Consider the following 24,515-nt stretch of genomic DNA (forward strand, 5'->3'; position numbering starts at 1 on the left):
CGGAACAAATGAAGGTCTTCCTCCCAATAGAGAAAGTCCAGGACATCCAGAACATGTTCAGAGACCTGCTAAAACCGAAAAGGGTGTCAGTTCACCAATGCACTCGAGTTCTGGGAAAAATGGTGGCGGCCTATGAGGCCATTCCCTTCGGAAGGTTCCATGCAAGGACTTTTCAATGGGACCTTCTGGACAAGTGGTCCGGGTCCCATCTGCACTTACATCGGAAAATAACTCTGTCCCCAGGGGCCAGAGTGTCTCTCCTGTGGTGGTTGCAAAGTGCTCACCTGCCGGAGGATCGCCGGTTTGGAATTCAGGACTGGATCCTGGTTACCACGGTCGCGAGCCTCCGAGGATGGGGAGCGGTCACACAGGGAAAAATTTTTCAGGGACTTTGGTCAGACCAGGAGTCCTGTCTACACATCAATGTGTTGGAACTCAGGGCCATTTACAACGGCCTACGACAAGCGGAGAGTCTTATTCGAAACCTACCGGTTCTGATTCATTCAGACAATGTCACAGCAGTGGCTCATGTGAACCGCCAAGGCGGGACAAGAAGCAGAGTCGCGATGGTGGAAGCCACCAGGATTCTTCACTGGGCGGAAAATCATGTAAGCGCTCTGTGGGCTGTCTTCATTCCGGGAGTGGACAACTGGGAAGCAGACTTCCTCAGCAGACACGTTCTTCATCCAGGAGAGTGGGGACTTCATCAAGAAGTCTTTGCAGACATAACACGTCTTTGGGGAACTCCTCAAATAGACATGATGGCGTCACGCCTCAACAAAAAGCTTCGGAGGTATTGTGCCAGGTCTCGGGACCCTCAGGCAGTGGCAGTAGACGCTCTGATAACACCGTGGGTGTTCAAACCGGTCTACGTGTTTCCTCCTCTTCCTCTCATCACAAAAGTGTTGAGGATCATAAGGCAAAGAAGAGTACAGACGATACTCGTTGTCCCAGACTGGCCTCGAAGGGCCTGGTACTCAGATCTACAAGAGATGCTCACAGGAGATCCCTGGCCTCTTCCTCTGAGGGAAGACCTGTTGCAACAGGGGCCCTGTGTATTTCAGGACTTACCGCGGTTACGTTTGACGGCATGGCGGTTGAACGCCGAATCCTAGCGAAAAAGGGGATTCCGGAAGAGGTCATCCCTACTTTAATAAAGGCTAGGAAGGAGGTGACGGTTAAGCATTATCACCGTATCTGGCGAAAGTATGTGTCTTGGTGTGAGACCAAGAATGCACCTACGGAAGATTTTTCATCTGGGTCGTTTTCTCCACTTCCTACAGACAGGAGTGGATATGGGCCTGAAATTAGGCTCTGTTAAGGTTCAGATTTCGGCCCTCTCGATTTTCTTTCAGAAGGAATTGGCTTTTCTTCCAGACGTTTGTAAAGGGAGTGCTACACATCCAGCCTCCTTTTGTGCCTCCAGTGACACCGTGAGACCTCACCGTGGTGTAGCAGTACCTAAAATCACACTGGTTTGAACCACTTAACAAGGTTGAGTTGAAATTTCTTACTTGGAAGGTGGTCATGTTGTTGGCCTTGGCATCAGCAAGGCGAGTATCAGAATTGGCGGCTTTGTCACACAAAAGCCCCTACTTGATTTTTCATGTGGATCGAGCTGAATTGAGGACACGTCCGCAATTTTTGCCTAAGGTGGTTTCTTCATTCCATGTGAATCAACCTATTGTGGTGCCTGTGGCTACAAGTGACCTGGAGGATTCCAGATCCCTGGACGTAGTCAGGGCCTTAAAGATTTATGTAGCCAGGACTGCTAGATTTAGGAAAACAGAGGCTCTGTTTGTCCTGTATGCGGCCAATAAGATTGGCGCACCTGCTTCGAAGCAGACTATTGCTCGCTGGATCTGTAATACGATTCAGCAGGCTCACTCTACGGCTGGATTGCCGGTACCAAATTCGGTTAAGGCCCATTCCACTAGGAAGGTGGGCTCTTCTTGGGCGGCTGCCCGAGGCGTCTCGGCATTACAACTTTGCCGAGCGGCGACTTGGTCGGGGTCAAACACTTTTGCTAAATTCCACAAGTTTGATACCCTGGCTGATGAGGACCTAGCGTTTGCTCAGTCGGTGCTGCAGAGTCATACGCACTCTCCCGCCCAATTGGATGCTTTGGTATAAACCCCATGGTCCTTACGGAGTCCCCAGCATCCTCTAGGACGTAAGAGAAAATAAGATTTTAAACCTACCGGTAAATCTATTTCTCCTAGTCCGTAGAGGATGCTGGGCGCCCGTCCCAGTGTGGAAACTCTGCAAGACTTGTATATAGTTGTTGCTTACATGAGGGTTATGTTACAGTTGAAATCGGTCTTGGACCGTTACTGTTGTTGTTCATACGGTTAACTGGTTATGTATGATCCAGGTTACATGGTATGATTGGTGTGGGCTGGTATGAATCTTGCCCTTGGATTTCTAAATCCTGCCTTGTGTTGTCCATCTTCTCTGGGCACAGTTCTCTAACTGAGGTCTGGAGGAGGGGCATAGAGGGAGGAGCCAGTGCACACCCATAGTCAAAGTTCTTTTTAGGTTCCCTATCTCCTGCGGAGCCCGTCTATACCCCATGGTCCTTACGGAGTCCCCAGCATCCTCTACGGACTAGGAGAAATAGATTTACCGGTAGGTTTAAAATCTTATTTTCCCTGATTCACCAGAGTTAAATGACTTATTCAAACAAGCCTGTAAAAATCCAGACAAAAAATTCCAAGTGTCCAAAAAGTTTTTGCGCACTTTCCCATTTCCAACTGAAGGTAGAACATTTTGGGAGGAACCCCCTGGGTAAGAAGGCGGTGCTACCTACCCCGGGTTCCTTTTCCATGAAGGACCCCGGGGATCGGAAGATAAAAACTACCCTAAAGTCTATATACACTGCGGCTGGCCTTTTACAAAGACCGGTTATTGCGGGTTTGCTGGATGACCCATGTATTCATTCTTGGGCCATTCAAATTCAGGGGTGTCTCTCAGGGGATATGCCCTTATTTACTATGGTAACCCTCTTGAAGCACATTCAGGACACTAAGCGGGTCCTCTGTGATTCCCTCAAGGAGATGGGGAATATTAATGTTAGGACGTCGGCCATGGCGGTGTCTGCACGCAGGGCCTTGTGGTTGTGTCAGTAGATTGTGGACGCAGAATCCAAACATAATGTGGAATCTCTCCCCTGTACTGGGGAATGGCTTTTTGGGGTTGAGTTGGATACTTGGATTTCCAAGGCTACGGCTGGAAAATCCAAGTTTCTCCCCTCTGGGGCCCCGCTGGCAAGACTCTTTTATCCGGGGCTGTCCAGTCCTTTCAGTCTCACAGATTTCGCTCGAAGGCCAGAGGTGCCTCCAATGCTGTCTGAGGCACCAGAGGTAAGTCCAGAAAACCTGCAAGCACCAGTTCCTGGGAACAGGCCACCGTTTCTGCTTCCACTAAGGCCTTAGCATGACGGTGCCCACCCACCCCGAGGGGATCTTGAGGTGGGAGCTCGACTGCGTCACCTCAGCCATGTCTGGGAGAATTCCTGCCAGGATTCCTGGGTCAGAGAGCTCGTTTCCCAAGGCTACAAGCTGGAGTTCGACAGTACTACCCCCCCATTACAACGATATTTCGAATCAAGATTACTAGCTTTGGAGGATATGCAAGTTACGTTGCAACTGGCTAGCCAAAAGTTGGTCCAGTCCCACGTCATTGTTCCAGTACAACTGCCACAATGTGGAAAGGGGTTTTACTTAAACCTGTTCGTAGTACCGAAACCGGACGGTCCAGTAAGGCCCGTTTTGAATCTGAAGTCTTTGAATCCGTATTTGAGAGTGTTCAAAGTGCAATTTCTGCGAGCAGTGATTGCGGGTCTGGAAGACTGGGAATTTATGGTCTCCTTGGATATCAAGGACACCTACCTCCCATATTCCGATTTGGCTGCCTCATCAGGCGTACCTACGATTTGCCCTGCTGGATGATCACTTCCAGTTCCAGGCCCTGCATTTCGGTCTATCTACAGCCCCGAGGGTATTCACAAAGGTGATGGTGGAGATGATGTTAAAGTTCCGGGTCCAGGCAGTCAACGTGGTCCCTACCCTGGACGATCTTCTGATAAAGGCAAGATCCAGAGAACTTTTGTTGCTCCATATCGACTGCATCATCCATCTTCTGTGGGACCACGGGTGGATCTTCAACTTACATAAGTCCCACCTGGAGCCCACTCAGGCTCCTGTTCCTGGGGATGTTGCTGGATATTGTGGCCCAGAAGGTGTTTCTACCAGTGGAAAAAGGAAAATCACTTCAAGAAATGGTCCGCATGGTGCTCTGACCTTCTTGAGTGTCCATCCATCTTTGCATAAGATTGTTGGGAAAGATGGTCGCCTCCTACGAGGCGATCCAATATGGGAGGTTCCATGCCAGAATGTGTTTTTTTATTTATTTATTTTTATATCCTGCGCAAGTGGTCCGGATCACATCGTCAAATGCACCAAATTATTCGCCTGTCACCTCAGGCCAGGATTTCCCACCTGTGGTGGCTACAGTCCTCCAATCTACTGGAGGACAGGAGTTTCGGAATTCAGGATTGGACCCTTCTCATGACGGATGCGAGTCTGAGAGGATGGGGAGCTGTCACCAAGGGGTGCAGTTCCAGGGCAGATGGCCAGCCCACTAAAGCCTACTTCCAATCAACATTCTGGAACTTCGGGCGATCTACAATGCTCTACTTCAAGCCTCTCCTCTGCTCAAGAATCTCGCAATCCAGGTGCAGTTGGACAACGCCACGGCATACATCAATCGGCAAGGAGGGACAAGAAGCAGAGCCTTCATGTGAGAGGTGTCAAAGATACTTCTCTGGGCGGAAAGAAATGTAAGAGCCATGTCAGCAGTCTTCTTTCCGGGGGTGGGCAACTGTGAGGCAGACTTCCTGAGTCGTCACGATCTCCACCCTGGAAAGTTGGGGCTCCACCATCTGGTGTTCCAACAGATCATCGACCGGTGGGGTTGCCCACAAATAGACATGATGGCTTCTCGTCTCAACAAGAAACTTCCCTGGTATTGCTCGCGGACCAGGGACCCTCAGTCGAGGGCAGTGTACGCGCTGTCGTCGCCTTGGCCGTACAAGCTGGTTTACCTGTTTCCTCTGATCCCATTGCTTCCACGAGTGCTAAAGCAAATCAGGAATCAAGGTGTCCAGGCAATTCTACTTTCCCCGGATTGACCTAGGAGGGAGTGGTACGCGGATCTTCTGGACATGTCCGTCCAAGACCCCTGTCCTCTACCACTAAGAAGAGATCTTCTGCAACAAGGACTGTTCGTCTACCCGGACTTACGGCGTCTTCGTTTGACGGCATGGAGGTTGAGCGGAACATCCTTGCTCTCAAAGGCCTTTCCAAGAAGGTTGTTGCAACCATGGTTCAGGCCAGGAAACCTGTGACGTCAAAACATTATCATCATATCTGGAGGTGATATGTCTCTTGGTGCGAGGAACGCATGTATCCGACTGCTGAATTTCTCTTGAGACGTTTCCTGCAGGCTGGTGTGGATAAGGGTTTACGTATGGGTTCTATTAAGGTCCAGATTTCAGCCCTCTCTATTTTCTTCCAGAAGAAATTGGCAGCATTGTTCAGACCTTCTTGCAAGGGGTACTCCACATACAACCACCTTTTGTGGCGCCTACTGCACCCTGGGATTTGGATGTGGTGTTGAACTTTCTACAATTCTCCTGGTTTGAACCTCTGATGACGGTAGAAGACAAGTACCTCACGTGGAAGACGGTGATGTTACTGGCCCTGGCTTCTGCTCGACGTGTCTTGGAATTGGGGGGCCTTATCGTGTCAAAGTCCCTACTTGGTCTTTTATGAGGACAGAGCGGAGCTCCAGACTAGACAGCAGTTCCTGCCGAAGGTCGTCTCCACGCTCCACCTGAATCAACAATAGAAAGAATTTAAAGCGCTGTCCCAATATCAAAGTTTTTTTTTAATTTCAATCGATTAAGATCAAGCGTAAACTTTGTATTCTTTGTTTCAAATGGACTGAAAGTATCCGCAATATTGAAAGAAATATAATTCTTCGCCGCTCACATTATTTATAAAGCACTTTCTGCGTCTTTGATCGTTTATGCAGCCTCCTGGGGAAAGGGGGGGGGGGTACCTATATAGTTTTCACTTATTGATTTGTAATAGTCCCAAGCTTATCAGAAGGGTCTCAGTATTAGATCACCATATTCAAGTCTAATTATACTTGAGTCCTCCCGCTGGAACAATAGTATATACTTGTAATAATAACAATTTATATGCACGCTCTGATTGTAATAAAGCTATACAGTCTCACCGACCAATTTTTCCTCCTAATCTGGAGTTGCAGGTCCGGCTATAGATGACAGCTTTGACGGGCGTCCCCGTCGTATAGCTGGCGTGCACTGTTTCGCTCACGGTCAGGCTGTAGCTTGTAACTGTTCTCAACGGCTTTACTCGGCAGATTATCCAGTAGCTGCAGTGGGGGGCTGCGTGCAGCGGCTGTTGGATTAGGCTTACTATGCAACAGGCCTCCAACAGGCATATGGGATCGGAGGGGAGCTGGTGCTCAAATAATTAGGACTCCGGACGAACCGTCCTCACGCGCGTCCTGATGTGCCGCAATGTCGCTAATTGTAAGCGCACTGTGGTTCTCTGGGCAGCTGTGAGTCGGTCACTGTCTTGGAGAGAAAGAAGGGGAACTACTTCTATCCCTGACTGGGCTGTCCGCTGTGCCTCCTCCTCTCCTACAGAGTCCCTTACCTGAGTGCTCGGCTCCGTCTTCCTCTCCCTCGCTGGTGGCCTGCTTCACCGTCCTCGCTGCTGCTGCTCCTGGTGTCCTCCCTCACTTCCTGGTTGGTCCGATCACGTGACCGCAGTGAGGTCTCGGTATGAAGTGGCTGTTCCCTCGCTCGTCCTATTCCTCTTTTTCCTTTGTCTCGAACGGCTCTGATACTAATTGGTTTGCAGTTGTTTAAATAAATCAGTCAGCTCCAACGCGTATCGGCCTGTAGCAGCCTTCGTCAGGGGGTCCCATATTTGCGGCTAACCCCTGAAAACAGGCACTACCATCCGTCTGCATTTTTTCAGAAGACACAACTCAAGTTGGAAGTACCTGAGCCAGTGAGGATACTGTCACTAGCATAGTCTTTGATATGTATTTCACACCTACCTGTCCTGGAAGTTGCGAACCTAAGAACTTCTGTTTCAGTCCATTACAGATCTTTGGATTAGACTCTTGTGGGATGTTTGAAAAAATAATAATGAAGAAGCTTTGGACAGTTCTCTAGGGTATGGTTCATTAGGTTGACAGTAAAAAGTCAACTTGCACAGTGTTGACATGGGAAAAGGGTAGACACAAACAAAAGGTCGACATGAAAATGGTTGACACATGAAAAGGTTGACATGAGTGGTTTTTTTTTTTTTTTTAGGATTTTGGGGTGTCAATTTGTAACTTTTACTCCCAATTAGTGTACTGTGTCCTCGCTCCACTGCTGCTGCGCTCGGCACAGGTTACCTTTCCCAGTCGTAGTTCATGTGGAAGGTAAAGTATGAAAAAGTTATAAATATAAAAAGGGAAAAACTCATGTCGACCATATGCTGTGTCGACTGTCATCTTTTTTACTGTGGACCTAAAGACCAGATAGTGTTCTGTAAACCAGTCCAGGGATTCGCTAATCCCTTACCTGCAACCAATTGTGTCAGAAATCCTCAAGGTCGTGCTTTCAGCCTGAAACATTCATGACTCACAAAACCAAATTTAACCATTGTGTCCTGCCCCTCCTTTTTCTTTTTTTTCTCTTTCTAGAGATCCTTTTCAGCTGTGCATACTGATTGAAATATCTGTTAGCAAACACATATCTAAAAGGTTCCTGTATATGCTTCCTTGAGTAGGCTTTCTCCCCCTTTTTTTAAGAGTTCTAGAGCACAGAAATCCTTTTCATTTGACTATTAAGTGCTGCTGCATTCTTTGGTTTTCTACCTTATTTTGGCCTATTTTGTGTTTATTAATTTATTAACAGTTTCTTATAAAGCACAGCAAATTCAGTTGCACTTTAATAGAGAGGCCTGGGATTTTATTCCACTCAACACCTGTAATTGGATCTAAAGACCCTCAACAAAAATGTTTTCTTGGGACTGGTTCAAGATGGTGATTGAGGCCAAGAAGGAACTGGGATTTCTGTCGCCCACAGATCTCAAGAATGCCTATCTTTTTATATCTTTATACTTCAGAAAAAGCAGTGCTTCCTCCACTATAACTCTTCTAGGTTGGGTGATGGTCTTTATTGTTCTATATCTGGACGGGATGTGGTCAATATGCTGGCTGTTGGGATCACGGCAGTCGAAATCCTGACGCCGGAATCCTTACACCCTTTCGAATCCCGAAGCCAGAACTCCGAAGGGGCCAGGAGATGATTCCGGCATCCCGACCGTAAGTATACAAGGCAGGTGAGGTTTTGGGCCGGGGGAGGCAGGTTAGTTTTAGCCACCAGGCGGGGACTTAGTGTTAGGCTGTGGAGGGGGGGTTAAAGTTAGGCACCCCCGGGGAGGGTTAGGGTCAGGTTACGTGGGAGGGAGCTTAAGGTTTCAGCAGCGGAGTCAGGGGGGTTAGAATTAGGTACCTTAGGGGGGTGGTTAGGGTTAGGCACTAAGGTGGTTGGTTAGGCTGCTGGTAGTGAGGCTTAGGGAGAGGGGAGAACACCCTTCAATCAACTATGTTGGGCTTTTTCTCATCGGGATCCCAGCATTGGTATTATTACCACCGGGATCCCGTTAGCTGACATATCATACTGATTCCATCTAGGCAAAATCCTAACGAGTAGTATCCAGCTTCTGGCTACTACACCCACCCTCTCTATGGTGTGTCTGTTTTGACATTGTCCTTCATCTCTTTCTTCTGCCGAACCTAGGGTATGGGTCATTAGGTCGACAAGGTCACTATGTCGACATGGTCATTAGGTCGACATGGAAAAAGGTCAACATGAGTTGTTGTTTTTTACTCTTTTTGGTGTCGCTTTAATTGTAAAGTGACGGGGAACCCCAATTAGCGCACCGTGCCCCCTCGCATGGCTTGCTACGCTTGTCATTCTTCGGGCAAGGTGCCACACAATGCTACCGCTGCGCTAGGCACAGGTTACTATTCCCAATCGTAGTCCACGTGGATCGTAAAGTATGAAAAAGTTCAAAAAATGAACAAAATGTGAAAAACTCATGTCTACTTAGTACATGTTGACCTAATGCGTGTCGACCAATAGTGGTCGACCTAAGTCTTGTCGACCTAATGACCGTGTCCCTGAACCCATACACTGACTTTCATACTGGTTCCTGGTGGGTATCACTATTTTGACCATTGAAATTATTGCTTTATGTGAAGATCCAGAAGTGTTGAATACATAGTGTACGTCTTTGTTCATGGAATAGATGTGTTTGTGGCAGGTAGTGATGACCATTCTCTGGGGTCAGGGAATAGTTTTTCAATGCGCCTTGGGTATGTCGTCTCCTCATCTTGCTAGTTCTTGCACTAGAAGGTGTGGCCATAAACATATACTTGAGTTTCTGGATATTACTCAAGTACCGTACAGTTTTGTTAAAAAAGAAATCTGGTGTGCACTTGCAGCCCCCAACTAATCATTTTTAAATTATTTTTCCTGCATCCCAGGAATTTGTGCAGCTCTTTGGAGCTCCTTGGAAATAGATCTATTTAGTTCTGTGACTAAATCGGCCATTGTATGTTTTCTGTCACTTCTTCCCTGACTCTGCTGATTGCTTTACTCTATTGAATGTCTTGTTGAATCTCTCTGTTTCTTCCTCTTTATTCTGATTATTTTAGTGTAAGCAATTGCTGACCCAATTATTGAGACCAAGCTGCAGGCATAGAAGTTCTGTTTTCCTATTTCTATGATCGAATCATTTAATTTTCCTCTCCTAGTGGCTTATCACTGCATATTTTTCCTAAATTTTGCAAAGTGCACACTGCCGCCTGAGCCATCTTCAACAGTCATCCCTCCCTTGCTGTTGAAATTGGCTATTGGGAGACCCCATTCTCTTTGTACCCCTATTGCTAATAGAAGATATGTTTATTTTATTTAATTTTTTTAAACTTGTCAAATTGTTTTATCTGAGGCTTTAGGGATGCATATACCAAACCATTTATGAATGCATGCTTCGCTATACATAGCTGATGGAGAAGCAAGCTAACAGTAGTCGGTGTTTTTGTTTTTCAGTGTTCTGCCTCTTGGGGGAAAACATAACGCACAAGGGGAGTCATTCCGAGTTGATCGCTCGCTGACGATTTTCGCAGCACAGCGATCAGGTGAAAAAACGGCATTTATGCGCACGCGTATGCCCCGCAATGCGCACACGCAGCATACGGGTACAAAGCCCTTTGTGGTTTTGCTCAGGTTCTAGCAAAGTTTTTTCTTCGAACTGGCGGCCGCAAGAAGATTGACAGTAAGAGGGCGTTACTGGGTGTCAACTGACCGTTTTCAGGGAGTGTTTGCAAAAACGCAGGCGTGTCTGGAAAAACGCAGGCGTGGCTGGGCGTTCGCTGGGCGTCAAATCCGGACACGAATAGGCTGAAGTGATCGCAAGCGCTGAGTAAGTTTAGAGCTACTCTGAAACTGGACAAACTTTTTTTGCAGTTCTCGGCTCCACATGCGTTCGCACTTCTGCTAAGCTAAAATACACTTCTCAGTGGGCGGCAGCATAGCGTTTACACCGCTGCTAAAACTAGCTAGCAAGCGATCAACTCGGAATGACTCCCTATATGTGTTCTACAGCCTCCAAGATGAGGATTTTTAACAATAAATACAAAAGTCCTCAAAATATTAAATTGAAAGCATGCTATATATTTGTAATTAATTATTTGTATATGTTTTTGTATGCCTTCAACAGGAAGCGTAATGACAAAATAGAGCTTCTTGTGGGTTGTATTGCTGAACTGTCTGAGGCGGAAGAAAATATGCTTTTGCGTCATGGAGAAAATGACTTTAGCGTCATGTACTCCACAAGGAAAAACTGTGCTCAGCTGTGGCTTGGGCCAGCTGCCTTCATCAACCATGGTATGTTTAGTCCTACTGTATGAGTGACAGCTGGAATATTGTCCACTTGGAATTTTTTATTTTAAAGTTTGATGTGCATTTAGAAAGTTTAGGTGGTCTACCCTTCTCGTTTTCTTGGCTGAACCCAAGTTCCTTTTTTTTTTTTTTTTTTTGTCTTCCCATATGCCCAAAATGAACCTACCTGCAGGATTTAACATTTAAAAGGAATATGTATTTACTGTAATTGGTCATAACATTTCTATTCTAACTTGGCACTCTTTCATACTATGTAAGCTTGTCTGTTTTTTTTTCTCACTACATATTATTTTAAATGTGAGCCTATTGACACTTTTATTACCATAATTTTAGGTGAATGTGTTTTTTATAAAGGGGCTATTAGATTGGAGAAAAGCTGAGTATCCTACTGTAGAGATGGTGTTGAGGTTTGCTGCTGCCTGCCTCTTAAAGAATGCTGGCGACTTGCGATCTCTAACATAGATCTACTTATTTATCTAGCACCTTCTAGAAGATAATAGCTAGAATCTAATTGGTTGCTATGAGCAACATCTCCACTTTTGAAAACCTGCACTGTTGTAAATAAAATATACCCAAGTCCTAGAGCTGTGATGGCTAACCTTGACACTCCAGCTGTTGTTGAACTATATATCCCAGCATGCCCTGCTACAGTTTTGTTATTTGGCCATGCTAAAACTGATGCAGGGCATGCTGGGATGTGTAGTTCAACAACAGCTGGAGTGTCAAGGTTAGCCATCACTGTCCTAGAGTATAATAACTTGTCTAGAGCCTAGATGAATGCTTTAAATGTGCAAAATAGAACAGAAAAGGTGGAACAGTTAAGTGACTTTATTCCCCCCCCCCCCCCCTTCTTTTTCCCCGTGTCTTCTAGATTGCAGACCTAATTGTAAGGTAAGGAATATATATCAATGTCTTTGTTTTAATTGAATTTGTGTTACGCTAGGAAAGCTAACCAATTTTTGCTTCTACTGTTGCAGTTTGTATCAACTGGCCGTGATACTGCATGTGTTAAAGCCCTGAGGGATATTGAGCCTGGGGAAGAGATCTCTTGTTATTATGGCGATGGCTTTTTTGGTGAAAACAACGAGTACTGCGAATGTTACACATGTGAAAGGTACATTTGTGATTAGTTTTAGGAAGTTTGCAAATTAGTGATGTGTTTTTTTTTTTTGTAAGCTTACATTGTTGGTGCCAAATGGTAAAGGGATATCTTGCACTAAACAGGCTTTTTTTTTTTTTTTGTACTTGCGTTTAAAACTTTTCTCTCTAGGAGTGGGGGCACTTTTTTTTTTTTAGCAGGCCAATACCTCTGTTTTGTTTAAACCAGCCCCACTAACCATGATAAAGAGTAGCAAATAAAAAAGGAACAAACCACCTGCAACTAGAGTGTAAAGGTTGTGCACCCAGTGTTCCCCAATAGACAGAGAAAATGATTTAAAATAAATATAATCCTTTTTACTTTTTCATCCACTAGGGGTCACTGGAGTACTCTTGGGATATGGACTGCTTCTGCAGGAACAGGGCACTGAATATTTAAATTTAGAACTCTCCTCCCCTCCATATCCCAGAGTACCTCAGTGTTTTTTCTATGCTCACAGCACTAACAGGGTTGTGTGGAGCTCCACACACATACTTTGAATTTTATTTTTATTTTTTATTTTTATACTTAGCACATCCCTTCCCAGTTTATAAAAATACGTGGATCCGGGATAGTGCCGCTGCGCGGAGGCAGCGCATGGCGTGTCGGTCCTCACATAGAGCACCCTCACAGCCACACGCAGCTCACTCACTGACTGCAGCAAGAGCTGGACGGAGCTTACAGAAAGAAGCCCCGTCGCAGCCCTCCCTACAGGAGACGAGGTATGCTGGAGGGACGGGGCGGTCAGCGCACGCTGCCGCCCTGCTGTGTGGGGAAAGTCTTTTCTGCTCATGCCGCCCGCACCCGCCGCTCCTAACATGCGCCCGGCCCAGCTGCTCCGTCCACCGCTGTACGGGGCTCAGCGCCCGCCACAGCCGCTCCGACTAGCGCCCGCCAAGAGCTGCTACACCGCCGCTCAGACCCGCCGCACGCCACTCACAACCGCCGGCCGCACTTCTGCAGCACGGCCGTTCTCCCCGCTGAGTACGCTCCCCGGCTCCCTGCACCCCATCTCCGGCTTACAGGACCCGCTTCCCGGCGCAGTGGTACACACAGGAGGGGGGAGAAGTCTCCTCACAGGCAGCGCTGCTGCAAGGGGGGAGAAAGTGTGCAATATAGAGGCTGGGTGGCTTATAACAGAGGTAACATAGGCTGCATGGGTTTTAACAGTTATTACATAGGCTGTTATGCCTATGTTACCAGGGTTAGTTTTGCTACAGTGGTTACGGGTTATACAGACGTATGTTATAACCTGCACTGTGATTCTAATTGTAAGCATGGCATGGGGGCCATTTTAACCATGCTTCCTGTGTCTTCTTGTTTGTGATTCCAGAACGTCCCTGCCCTACATCTCTACTCCAACGGATGGCGCAGAGGTGTTAGTGGGAATTTTGGTTCGGATTTCATATAGTACTGTCCACGTGCACTGCACTGCAGCCATATATATATATTATACACTCCTTAGTACAATTTTACTGAGTCGTGCAAGTGTCTGTCTTTGTATATTGTATTGTTTGTCTGCATAATGAGTAAGGCACCAGCAAAAACAAAAAAGCAGTTTCACTGCAATGTCTGTAAGAGTGTGTTGCCGGATGGATCTACCACATGTACAGTATGTTTTGTGGATTCAGCTACGAATACAATTTCCGCTCCGGTTTCAAAGCCGGTTTCATTGCCGGAACCTCCATGGGCTATGCTAACACAGGTCATGGCTGGATTGCAATCAGAATTGGCCGCCGCTCGACAAGAGCGGGAAGCGGCAAGATCTGAGTCTCGTGTGAGACCGCCAAAACTACCGGAGGGGTCTCAGTCTTGCCAAATGTCCAAGTCCATTTTGGGTAGAAGGAATAAAATTTCATTTGTCTTATGATTTACCAGTTTCTGCTATGTTGCATTCTGACGATTCTATGCCAGACCTCACTGCGCAAGATGAGGGTGAGGAGGGCGAAGTAGACCAGCAGTCAGATAGTGTAGATCTTGACAGCCCAGGCATTGATAATCTCATCAGAGCGGTGCGTCAGTCTCTGAAGTTTACAGAAACTGAGGAGCCTCTGACAAATGATGAGGTCGTCTTTACTAAACGAAAGAGATCTCCAATGTGTTTTCCTGTTTCGGAATCTCTTAATAAGATGTTAGTAGAAACACGAAAGAATCCAGATAAACGGTTTTCTTTACCTCGCAGATTTAAGTCTAGTTACCCGTTTCCAGAGTCTGTGACATGTACATGGGAGAATCCGCCAATGGTGGATTCGTCTGTGTCAAAACTTACAAAGAAATTAACCATACCAGTACCAATGGCTACTACGCTTAAAGACCCTTCAGACCGTAAAATAGAAGCTATGCTAAAGTCCATGTATATAGCAGCAAGAGTGTTGCTTAGACCTGGGTTGGTTGGCATTTGGGTCACTAAGGCGCTAATTGTATGGATAACAGAACTCAAGTCTGCCCTACATGACGATCACCTTATACTTCTTGCTGATCAAATCTGTGAAGCTGCTGAGTATCTATGTACAGCTTCTACTGACGTCTGTCGGCTCGCTTCTCGCATTTCATCGTCGCTAGTTACAGTACGACGAGCACTCTGGCTGCGTTCTTGGCAAGCGGAAGCAGAGGTCAAAAGAGGTATAGAGGCGTTACCTTGCGGTGGCGAGAAGTTGTTTGGTCCTGAATTGGACAAATGGATTTCTGAGGCCACGGGATTAAAGTCTGTTTTCTTACCATTGCCTCCAACGGTACCTAGACGGAAATACTCTGGCCCGGCGTTCAAATCTTTTAGACCTCAGCCCTTTCGAGGCCGTGGTAGAGGAACAGCCACGCCTGGTAGACGAGGTCGAGGACGTGGTTTCCAACAAACCAACACCAGTCGTCAGGACGCTAAGGTCACCGACAAGCCAGTGGCATGACGGGCACCCAGCCCATCTCGGATCTCCAATTGTGGGAGCACGCCTTCAGACGTTCCATTTGGCGTGGTTCCAGACTTCCACAGATAGGTGGATCCGCAATTTAGTGTTAAAAGGTTACAATATAGAGTTCGACTGTCTCCCGCCTCTCGGTTTTTCAAGACAGGACTGCCTGTGTCGGACGACAAGAGGGCGGTTCTGCAAATTGCCATTCAGTCTCTGCAGGATTCAGCAGTTTCGATTCAGGTCCCTGTACAACAACAAGGTTAGGGTTATTATTCCAGTCTGTTTGTGGTACCAAAGCCGGATGGCTCGGTCAGGCCAATATTGAACTTAAAGGGCCTCAATCAGTACGTCACTTGCTACAGATTCAAGATGGAATCTCTGCGGTCAGGAATTGCAGGTTTAGAGCCACAGGAATTCATGATTGCGCTGGATCTCAAGGATGCGTATTTACACATTCCGATTTGGCCACCTCATCAGAGGTTCTTGCGTTTTGCGATACGGCAGAACCCTTATCAGTTTCAGGTTCTACCGTTTGGCCACTCGTCAGCGCCTCGGGTATTCACCAAAGTGATGTCTCTGATGATAGCTCATCTCAGATCCCTGGGAGTGATAATAGATCCGTACTTGGACGTTCTGCTCATCAAAGCTCCGTCTCAACAGATGCTCCTCCAACATGCGTTGCTAATGTACAATGTACTAGTTCGTCACGGTTGGATTGTTAACTTCAAGAAATCGCATCTGATTCCGTCTCAACGACTTCAATTCCTAGGGATGATTCTCGATACGGTAAATCAAAGAATTTACCTACCAGAACAGAAAGTACAGAGTATTCGTCATCTGGTGCAATTAGTGCTCAAGTCACGCACAGTCTTGGTACATTTGTGCATTCGCATGTTCGGCACAAGGGTGCGGCTTTCGAAGCGCTTCAGTTCGGAAGATTTCACTCGCGTCCTTTTCAACTAGAGGTGCTCGCACAGTGGTCGGGTTCGCATCTGCAGATTCACCAGAGGGTGAGGTTGTCTCCACGAGCCAGAGTCTCTCTACTCTGGTGGCTCAAAGTACACAATCTAACAGCAGGGAGACGGTTCGGCGTCTGGAATTGGATAATTCTAAAGACGGACGCAAGTCTCAGAGGTTGGGGAGCTGTAGTTCAAAATTGTCAGCTCCAGGGTCTCTGGGCGGATCACGAAAGATTGCTGTCTATAAGTGTCCTAGAACTCCGGGCAATTTACAATGCGCCATGACAACCAGTGCACATGCTTCGGTCTCAGACTGTCCCAAGTGCAGTCAGACAATGCGACGGCGGTCGCGTACATCAACAAACAAGCAGGAACGAGAAGCCGCATGGCCATGCGGGACGTAGCTCGAATCCTCATTTGTGCCGAGCATCACCAAGTGATATTGTCGGCAGTGTTCTTTCCGGGAGTGGACAACTGGGAGGCGGATTATCTCACCCGTCGGGATTTTCATCCAGGAGAATGGGCATTAAATCCAGAAGTGTTTCACATGTTGGTCCAGAGGTGGGGTTACCCTCAAGTGGGTCTGATGGCATCTCGCCAGAATCACCACACGCCCCAGTATGTGTCCATAATGCGAGATCCAAAGGCAGTGGCGGTGGATGCTCTCACAATCGCGGGGCCGTACAGCCTCGTGTATCTGTTTCCGCTGCTCCCTCTGTTGCTAAAACAGATCAAACGAGAGTCTGCCACAGTCATACTAGTGGCGCCTCTTTGGCCTCGGAGAGCTTGGTTGGTCTTCACGGGCTACTCGCAGACGATCCTTTGCCGCTCCCGCTACGTCCGGACCTGTTACAACAGGGTCCATTCCTTTACCCCGATTTAGCGCAGCTGCGTTTGACGGGGTGGCAGTTGAGACCGCTCTCATAAGAAGAGAGGGCATTCCAGAATCAGTTATATCAACCATGTTACGTGCTAGTAAGCCAGTTACGGCAGCTCATTATTACAGGATTTGGCGTGCCTATATAGGTTGGTGTGAAGCTCGGATGTTTCCGATGTCATCTTTCAAGTTATCCCGTCCTTTTGTTATTTCTACAGACGGGGTTAGATGGAGGACTGCGTTTATCCACACTAAAGGTGCAGGGCTCTGCTTTCTCAATTTACTTTCAAAGAAGATTGCCACTGTTGCCGTCTGTACACACCTTTCTGCAAGGTGTCCTCAGAGAACAGCCTCCATTCATTCCACCTACAGCACCATGGGATTTGAATCTGGTTTTAGATTTCTTACTGTCTTCATATTTTGAACCCTTACAACAAGTGGATATTAAGTTTCTCTGACGTCCTAGTGGATGCTGGGAACTCCGTAAGGACCATGGGGATTAGCGGCTCCGCAGGAGACTGGGCACAAAAGAAAAGCTTTAGGACTACCTGGTGTGCACTGGCTCCTCTCCCTATGACCCTCCTCCAAGCCTCAGTTAGATTTTTGTGCCCGACCGAGCTGGGTGCAATCTAGGGGGCTCTCCTGAGCTTCTTAGGAAAAGTTAGTTTTAGGTTTTTTATTTTCAGTGAGACCTGCTGGCAACAGGCTCACTGCATCGAGGGACTAAGGGGAGAAGAAGCGAACCTGCCTGCTTGCAGCCAGCTTGGGCTTCTTAGGCTACTGGACACCATTAGCTCCAGAGGGACCGAACACAGGCCCAGCCTCGGAGTCCGGTCCCAGAGCCGCGCCGCCGGCCCCCTTACTGAGCCAGAAGCAAGAAGAAGTCCGGAAAATCGGCGGCAGAAGACATCAGTCTTCACCAAGGTAGCGCACAGCACTGCAGCTGTGCGCCATTGCTCCTCATGCACACCACACGCTCCGGTCACTGCTGGGGGGGGGCGCCCTGAGCAGCAATATGAACACCTTGGCTGGCTAAAATACATCACATATAACCCCCAAGGCTATATGGATGTATATTAACCCCTGCCAGATTCCTGAAAAAAGCGGGAGAAAAGTCAGCCGAGAAGGGGGCGGAGCCTATCTCCTCAGCACACTGGCGCCATTTTCCCTCACAGCTCCGCTGGAAGGACGTCTCCCTGACTCTCCCCTGCAGTCTTGCACTACAGAAAAGGGTAAAACAAGAGGGGGGGCACTAATTAGGCGCAGTATAATATAAACAGCAGCTATAAGGGGAAAAAAAACACTCTGTATAGTGTTATCCCAACATATATATAGCGCTCTGGTGTGTGCTGGCATACTCTCCCTCTGTCTCCCCAAAGGGCTAGTGGGGTCCTGTCCTCTATCAGAGCATTCCCTGTGTGTGTGCTGTGTGTCGGTACGACTGTGTCGACATGTATGAGGAGGAAAATGATGTGGAGGCGGAGCAATTGCCTATAATGGAGATGTCACCCCCTAGGGAGTCGACACCTGAGTGGATGGGCTTATGGAAGGAATTACGTGAAAGTGTCAGCTCTTTACAAAAGACGGTTGATGACATGAGACAGCCGGCTACTCAGCTTGTGCCTGTCCAGGCGTCTCAAAGACCATCAGGGGCTCTAAAACGCCCGCTACCTCAGATGGCAGATACAGACGCCGACACGGATACTGACTCCAGTGTCGACGATGAAGAGACGAATGTGACTTCCAGTAGGGCCACACGTTACATGATTGAGGTAATGAAAAATGTTTTACACATTTCTGATAGTACAAGTACCACTAAAAAGGGTATTATGTTTGGTGAGAAAAAACTACCTGTAGTTTTTCCTGCATCTGAGGAATTAAATGAAGTGTGTGATGAAGCGTGGGTTTCTCCCGATAAAAAAACTGATAATTCCTAAAAGGTTATTGGCATCATACCCCTTCCCGCCAGAGGATAGGGCACGTTGGGAAACACCCCCTAGGGTGGATAAAGCGCTCACACGCTTGTCTAAACAGGTGGCACTACCGTCTCCTGATACGGCCGCCCTTAAGGAACCTGCTGACAGAAAGCAGGAGAATATCCTAAAATGTATATACACTCACACGGGTGTTATACTGCGACCAGCAATCGCCTCAGCCTGGATGTGCAGTGCTGGGGTGGCTTGGTCGGATTCCCTGACTGAAAATATTGATACCCTGGATAGGGACAGTATATTACTGACTATAGAGCATTTAAAAGATGCATTTTTATATATGCGTGATGCACAGAGGGATATTTGCCGACTGGCATCAAGAGTAAATGCGCTGTCCATATCTGCCAGAAGAGGGTTATGGACGCGGCAGTGGTCAGGTGATGCTGATTCCAAAAGGCATATGGAAGTATTGCCTTATAAAGGGGAGGAGTTATTTGGGGTAGGTCTATCGGACCTAGTGTCCACGGCAACTGCTGGGAAATCCACATTTTTACCCCAGGTAGCCTCTCAACATAAGAAGACGCCGTATTATCAGGCGCAGTCCTTTTGGCCCCATAAGGGCAAGCGGGCAAAAGGCTCCTCATTTCTGCCCCGTGGCAGAGGGAGAGGAAAAAGGCTGCAGCAAACAGCCAGTTCCCAGGAACAGAAGCCCTCTCCCGCTTCTGCCAAGTCCTCAGCATGACGCTGGGGCTCTACAAGCGGACTCAGGCACGGTGGGGGCCCGTCTCAAGAATTTCAGCGCGCAGTGGGCTCACTCACAAGTGGACCCCTGGATCCTTCAGGTGGTATCTCAGGGGTACAAATTGGAATGCGAGACGTCTCCCCCCCGCCGTTTCCTAAAGTCTGCCTTACCGACGTCTCCCTCCGACAGGGAGGCGGTATTGGAAGCCATTCACAAGCTGTATTCTCAGCAGGTGATAATCAAGGTACCCCTCCTGCAACAGGGAAAAGGGGTATTATTCCACGCTGTTTGTGGTACCGAAGCCGGATGGCTCGGTGAGACCTATTTTAAATCTAAAATCTTTGAACACTTACATACAGAGGTTCAAATTCAAGATGGAGTCACTCAGAGCGGTGATCGCGAACCTGGAAGAAGGGGATTATATGGTGTCTCTGGACATCAAGGATGCCTACCTCCATGTCCCAATTTACCCTTCTCACCAAGGGTACCTCAGGTTTGTGGTACAGAACTGCCACTATCAGTTTCAGACGCTGACGTTTGGATTGTCCACGGCGCCCCGGGTCTTTACCAAAGTAATGGCCGAAATGATGATACTCCTTCGAAGGAAAGGAGTTTTAATTATCCCTTACTTGGACGATCTCCTGATAAGGGCAAGATCCAAGGAACAGTTGGTAGTCGGAGTAGCACTATCTCAAGTAGTGCTGCGGCAGCACGGTTGGATTCTCAATATCCCAAAATCGCAGCTGATCCCGACGACACGTCTTCTATTCCTAGGGATGATCCTGGACACAGTCCAGAAAAAGGTGTTTCTCCCGGAAGAGAAAGCCAGAGAGTTATCCGAGCTAGTCAGAAACCTCCTAAAACCAGGCCAAGTATCAGTGCATCAATGCACAAGGGTCCTGGGAAAAATGGTGGCTTCCTACGAAGCAATCCCATTCGGCAGATTCCACGCAAGAACATTCCAGTGGGACCTGCTGGACAAATGGTCCAGATCGCATCTTCAGATGCATCGGCGGATAACCCTGTACCCAAGGACAAGGGTGTCTCTCCTGTGGTGGTTGCAGAGTGCTCATCTTCTAGAGGGCCGCAGATTCGGCATTCAGGACTGGGTCCTGGTGACCACAGATGCCAGCCTGCGAGGCTGGGGAGCAGTCACACAGGGAAGAAACTTCCAGGGCTTGTGGTCAAGCCTGGAGACATCACTTCACATAAATATCCTGGAGTTAAGAGCCATTTACAATGCTCTAAGCCAAGCAAGACCTCTGCTTCAAGGTCAGCCGGTGCTGATCCAGTCGGACAACATCACGGCAGTCGCCCACGTAAACCGACAGGGCGGCACAAGAAGCAGGAGGGCAATGGCAGAAGCTGCAAGGATTCTTCGCTGGGCGGAAAATCATGTGATAGCACTGTCAGCAGTGTTCATTCCGGGAGTGGACAACTGGGAAGCAGACTTCCTCAGCAGGCACGACCTCCACCTGGGAGAGTGGGGACTTCACCCAGAAGTCTTCCACATGATTGTAAACCGTTGGGAAAAACCAAAGGTGGACATGATGGCGTCCCGCCTCAACAAAAAACTGGACAGGTATTGCGCCAGGTCAAGGGACCCTCAAGCAATAGCTGTGGACGCTCTGGTAACACCGTGGGTGTACCAGTCAGTGTATGTGTTCCCTCCTCTGCCCCTCATACCCAAGGTGCTGAGGATTATACGGCGGGGAGGAGCAAGAACTATTCTCGTGGCTCCGGATTGGCCAAGAAGGACTTGGTACCCGGAACTTCAAGAAATGCTCACAGAGGACCCGTGGCCTCTACCTCTGAGAAGGGACCTGCTCCAGCAGGGACCCTGTCTGTTCCAAGACTTACCGCGGCTGCGTTTGACGGCATGGCGGTTGAACGCCGGATCCTAAAGGAAAAAGGCATTCCAGACGAAGTCATCCCTACTTTGATAAAAGCCAGAAAGGATGTAACCGCAAAGCATTATCACCGCATCTGGCGGAAATATGTTGCGTGGTGCGAGGCCAAAAAGGCCCCGACGGAGGAATTTCAACTGGGTCGATTCCTGCATTTCCTGCAAGCAGGAGTGTCTATGGGCCTAAAATTAGGATCCATTAAGGTCCAGATTTCGGCCCTGTCGATTTTCTTTCAGAGAGAACTGGCTTCAGTGCCTGAAGTCCAGACGTTTGTTAAGGGAGTGCTACATATACAGCCTCCTTTTGTGCCTCCAGTGGCACCCTGGGATCTGAATGTTGTTTTGGGTTTCCTAAAATCACATTGGTTTGAACCACTCAACACTGTGGACTTAAAATATCTCACATGGAAAGTGGTCATGCTGTTGGCCCTGGCTTCAGCCAGGCGTGTGTCAGAATTGGCGGCTTTATCCTGTAAAAGCCCTTACCTGATTTTTCATACGGACAGGGCAGAATTGAGGACGCGTCCTCAATTTCTCCCAAAGGTGGTTTCAGCGTTTCATCTGAACCAGCCTATTGTGGTACCTGCGGCTACTAAGGACTTGGAGGACTCCCAAGTTGCTGGACGTTGTCAGGGCCCTGAAAATATATGTTTCCAGGACGGCTGGAGTCAGAAAATCTGACTCGCTATTTATCCTGTACGCACCCAACAAGCTGGGTGCTCCTGCTTCTAAGCAGACTATTGCTCGCTGGATTTGTAGTACAATTCAGCTTGCGCATTCTGTGGCAGGCCTGCCACAGCCAAAATCTGTAAAAGCTCACTCCACAAGGAAGGTGGGCTCATCTTGGGCGGCTGCCCGAGGGGTCTCGGCTTTACAACTTTGCCGAGCTGCTACTTGGTCAGGGTCAAATACTTTTGTGAAATTTTACAAATTTGACACTCTGGCTGAGGAGGACCTGGAGTTTTCTCACTCGGTGCTGCAGAGTCATCCGCACTCTCCCGCCCGTTTGGGAGCTTTGGTATAATCCCCATGGTCCTTACGGAGTTCCCAGCATCCACTAGGACGTCAGAGAAAATAAGAATTTACTTACCGATAATTCTATTTCTCGTAGTCCGTAGTGGATGCTGGGCGCCCATCCCAAGTGCGGATTATCTGCAATACTTGTACATAGTTATTGTTAACAAATCGGGTTATTGTTGTTGTGAGCCATCTATCCAGAGGCTCCTCTGTTATCATGCTGTTAACTGGGTTCATATCACAAGTTGTACGGTGTGATTGGTGTGGCTGGTATGAGTCTTACCCGGGATTCAAAATCCTTCCTTATTGTGTACGCTCGTCCGGGCACAGTATCCTAACTGAGGCTTGGAGGAGGGTCATAGGGGGAGGAGCCAGTGCACACCAGGTAGTCCTAAAGCTTTTCTTTTGTGCCCAGTCTCCTGCGGAGCCGCTAATCCCCATGGTCCTTACGGAGTTCCCAGCATCCACTACGGACTACGAGAAATAGAATTATCGGTAAGTAAATTCTTATTTTTTCACTTTGAAAACATTTTTTCTCCTAGCCTTAGCTTCGGCAAGGCGTGTTTCAGATTTGGGTGCCTTGTCATGCAAACCACCGTATTTGGTGTTTCATGATGACAGAGCGGAACTTCGGACGAATCCCGCTTTCTTACCAAAGGTAGTGTCCTCTTTTCACATCAATCAACCAATAGTAGTTCCTGTGTTAACAGGAGATTCTGGAACTTTAGATGTGGTACGCGCACTACGCGTTTATGTATCCAGTTCGTAAGACGGATACGTTGTTTGTTCGCTATGATGCTGCCAAGATGGGTTGGCCAGCTTCTAAGCAGACCTTATCCAGATGGATAAAACTGACCATACGTCAGGCTTACCTTCATGCTAGGTTACAGCCGCCTACATCAGTAACGGCTCATTCCACACGTTCTGTGGGAACGTCATGGGCAGCTGGTCGTGGGGATTCTACGACGCAGCTTTGCCATCCGGCTACTTGGTCATCAGTGCACACGTTTGTGCGCTTGTACAATTTTGATACGTTTGCGGCATCAGCATCTAGCTTTGGCCGCCTAGTGTTACAGGTGCCAAACAGCTCTCCCGCCCACAGGGGAAGCTTTGGTACGTCCCAAGAGTACTCCAGTGACCCCTAGTGGATGAAAAAGAAAATAGGATTTTGGTACTTACCAGGTAAATCCTTTTCTTTGAATCCATAGGGGGCACTGGACGCCCACCCAGAGCAGTTTTACCTGGTTTGTGGTAAGTTCAGGGGATCTTATGGTAACACGTTCTCACCGACTGGTTCAAATTTACAAGTTCTATCGGTTATGGTGTCAACTGTTTTGTTGTCAGTTACGTTATGCGTCAACTTTATTGTTGTCCGTTATGTTATGTTATATGTAATTCTCCATTGTTCATCCTCTCTATCGCTCCTGTTCGCCTCAGGAAAAAACACTGAGGTATTCTGGGAGTATGGAGGGGAGGAGAGTTACTGAATTTAAATATTCAGTGCCCTGTTCCTGCGGAAGCCGTCCATATCCCTAGAGTACTCCAGTGCCCCCTATGGATTCAAAGAAAAGGATTTACCTGGTAAGTACCAAAATCCTATTTTTGACTGTTTCTCAGATCGTTGAGATTTCTAGACCTAGGAACATTAACAGACAAAAAGTAACTCTTTCCCTGTGTTGCCAGAGTCTTCCTAGACTGTCTGCCTTCAAGGAATTACTTTGTGGCGAGTTTGTTGATGCTGGAATTCTTACCTCCTATGTGATGGCATACATTGCACTGTCACCCAGGTGCTCTTTGTCTCTTGGACTGCAAGCTCTCTGAAAACTGCAGCAGCCACTTCTTGACTACATTAATCACCCACACAGAGACTATTGGCTAAATGTAATAGACTCCGAGTTCCAGAGATGTGGGACTTCTGTGAGAGTCTTTCCGTATTTTTAAAGTAGCAATCATTTACAAAGCAAAAACCAACCCGGT

At 47.8% G+C, this 24,515-nt stretch overlaps 1 protein-coding gene and 1 long non-coding RNA gene across 9 annotated transcripts in view; one reads left to right on the forward strand and one right to left on the reverse strand.

Annotated features, from left to right (window-relative positions):
- LOC134969243 (uncharacterized) overlaps positions 1–6,842 on the reverse strand; it is a 125,578-nt gene extending 118,736 nt beyond the window's left edge. The window contains exon 1 of the long non-coding RNA XR_010189440.1: positions 6,750–6,842. This is a non-coding gene — a long non-coding RNA (uncharacterized LOC134969243). The remainder of the gene's footprint in view (positions 1–6,749) is intronic.
- Positions 1–24,515, forward strand: part of KMT5B (lysine methyltransferase 5B) — a 164,789-nt gene that overhangs the window by 122,185 nt on the left and 18,089 nt on the right. For 7 of the 8 annotated variants that reach the window (XM_063945059.1, XM_063945057.1, XM_063945061.1 and 4 more), the window contains 3 exons: positions 10,881–11,047; positions 11,934–11,953; positions 12,040–12,176. In XM_063945059.1, coding sequence (XP_063801129.1) covers positions 10,881–11,047; positions 11,934–11,953; positions 12,040–12,176 — 324 coding nt within the window. Of the gene's footprint in view, positions 1–6,547; positions 6,876–10,880; positions 11,048–11,933; positions 11,954–12,039; positions 12,177–24,515 lie in introns of those variants that run through there. The other variant, XM_063945063.1, reaches the window with a different exon arrangement.

Source organism: Pseudophryne corroboree, chromosome 11, assembly GCF_028390025.1.
Source record: "Pseudophryne corroboree isolate aPseCor3 chromosome 11, aPseCor3.hap2, whole genome shotgun sequence".
Lineage (NCBI taxonomy): Eukaryota > Metazoa > Chordata > Amphibia > Anura > Myobatrachidae > Pseudophryne > Pseudophryne corroboree.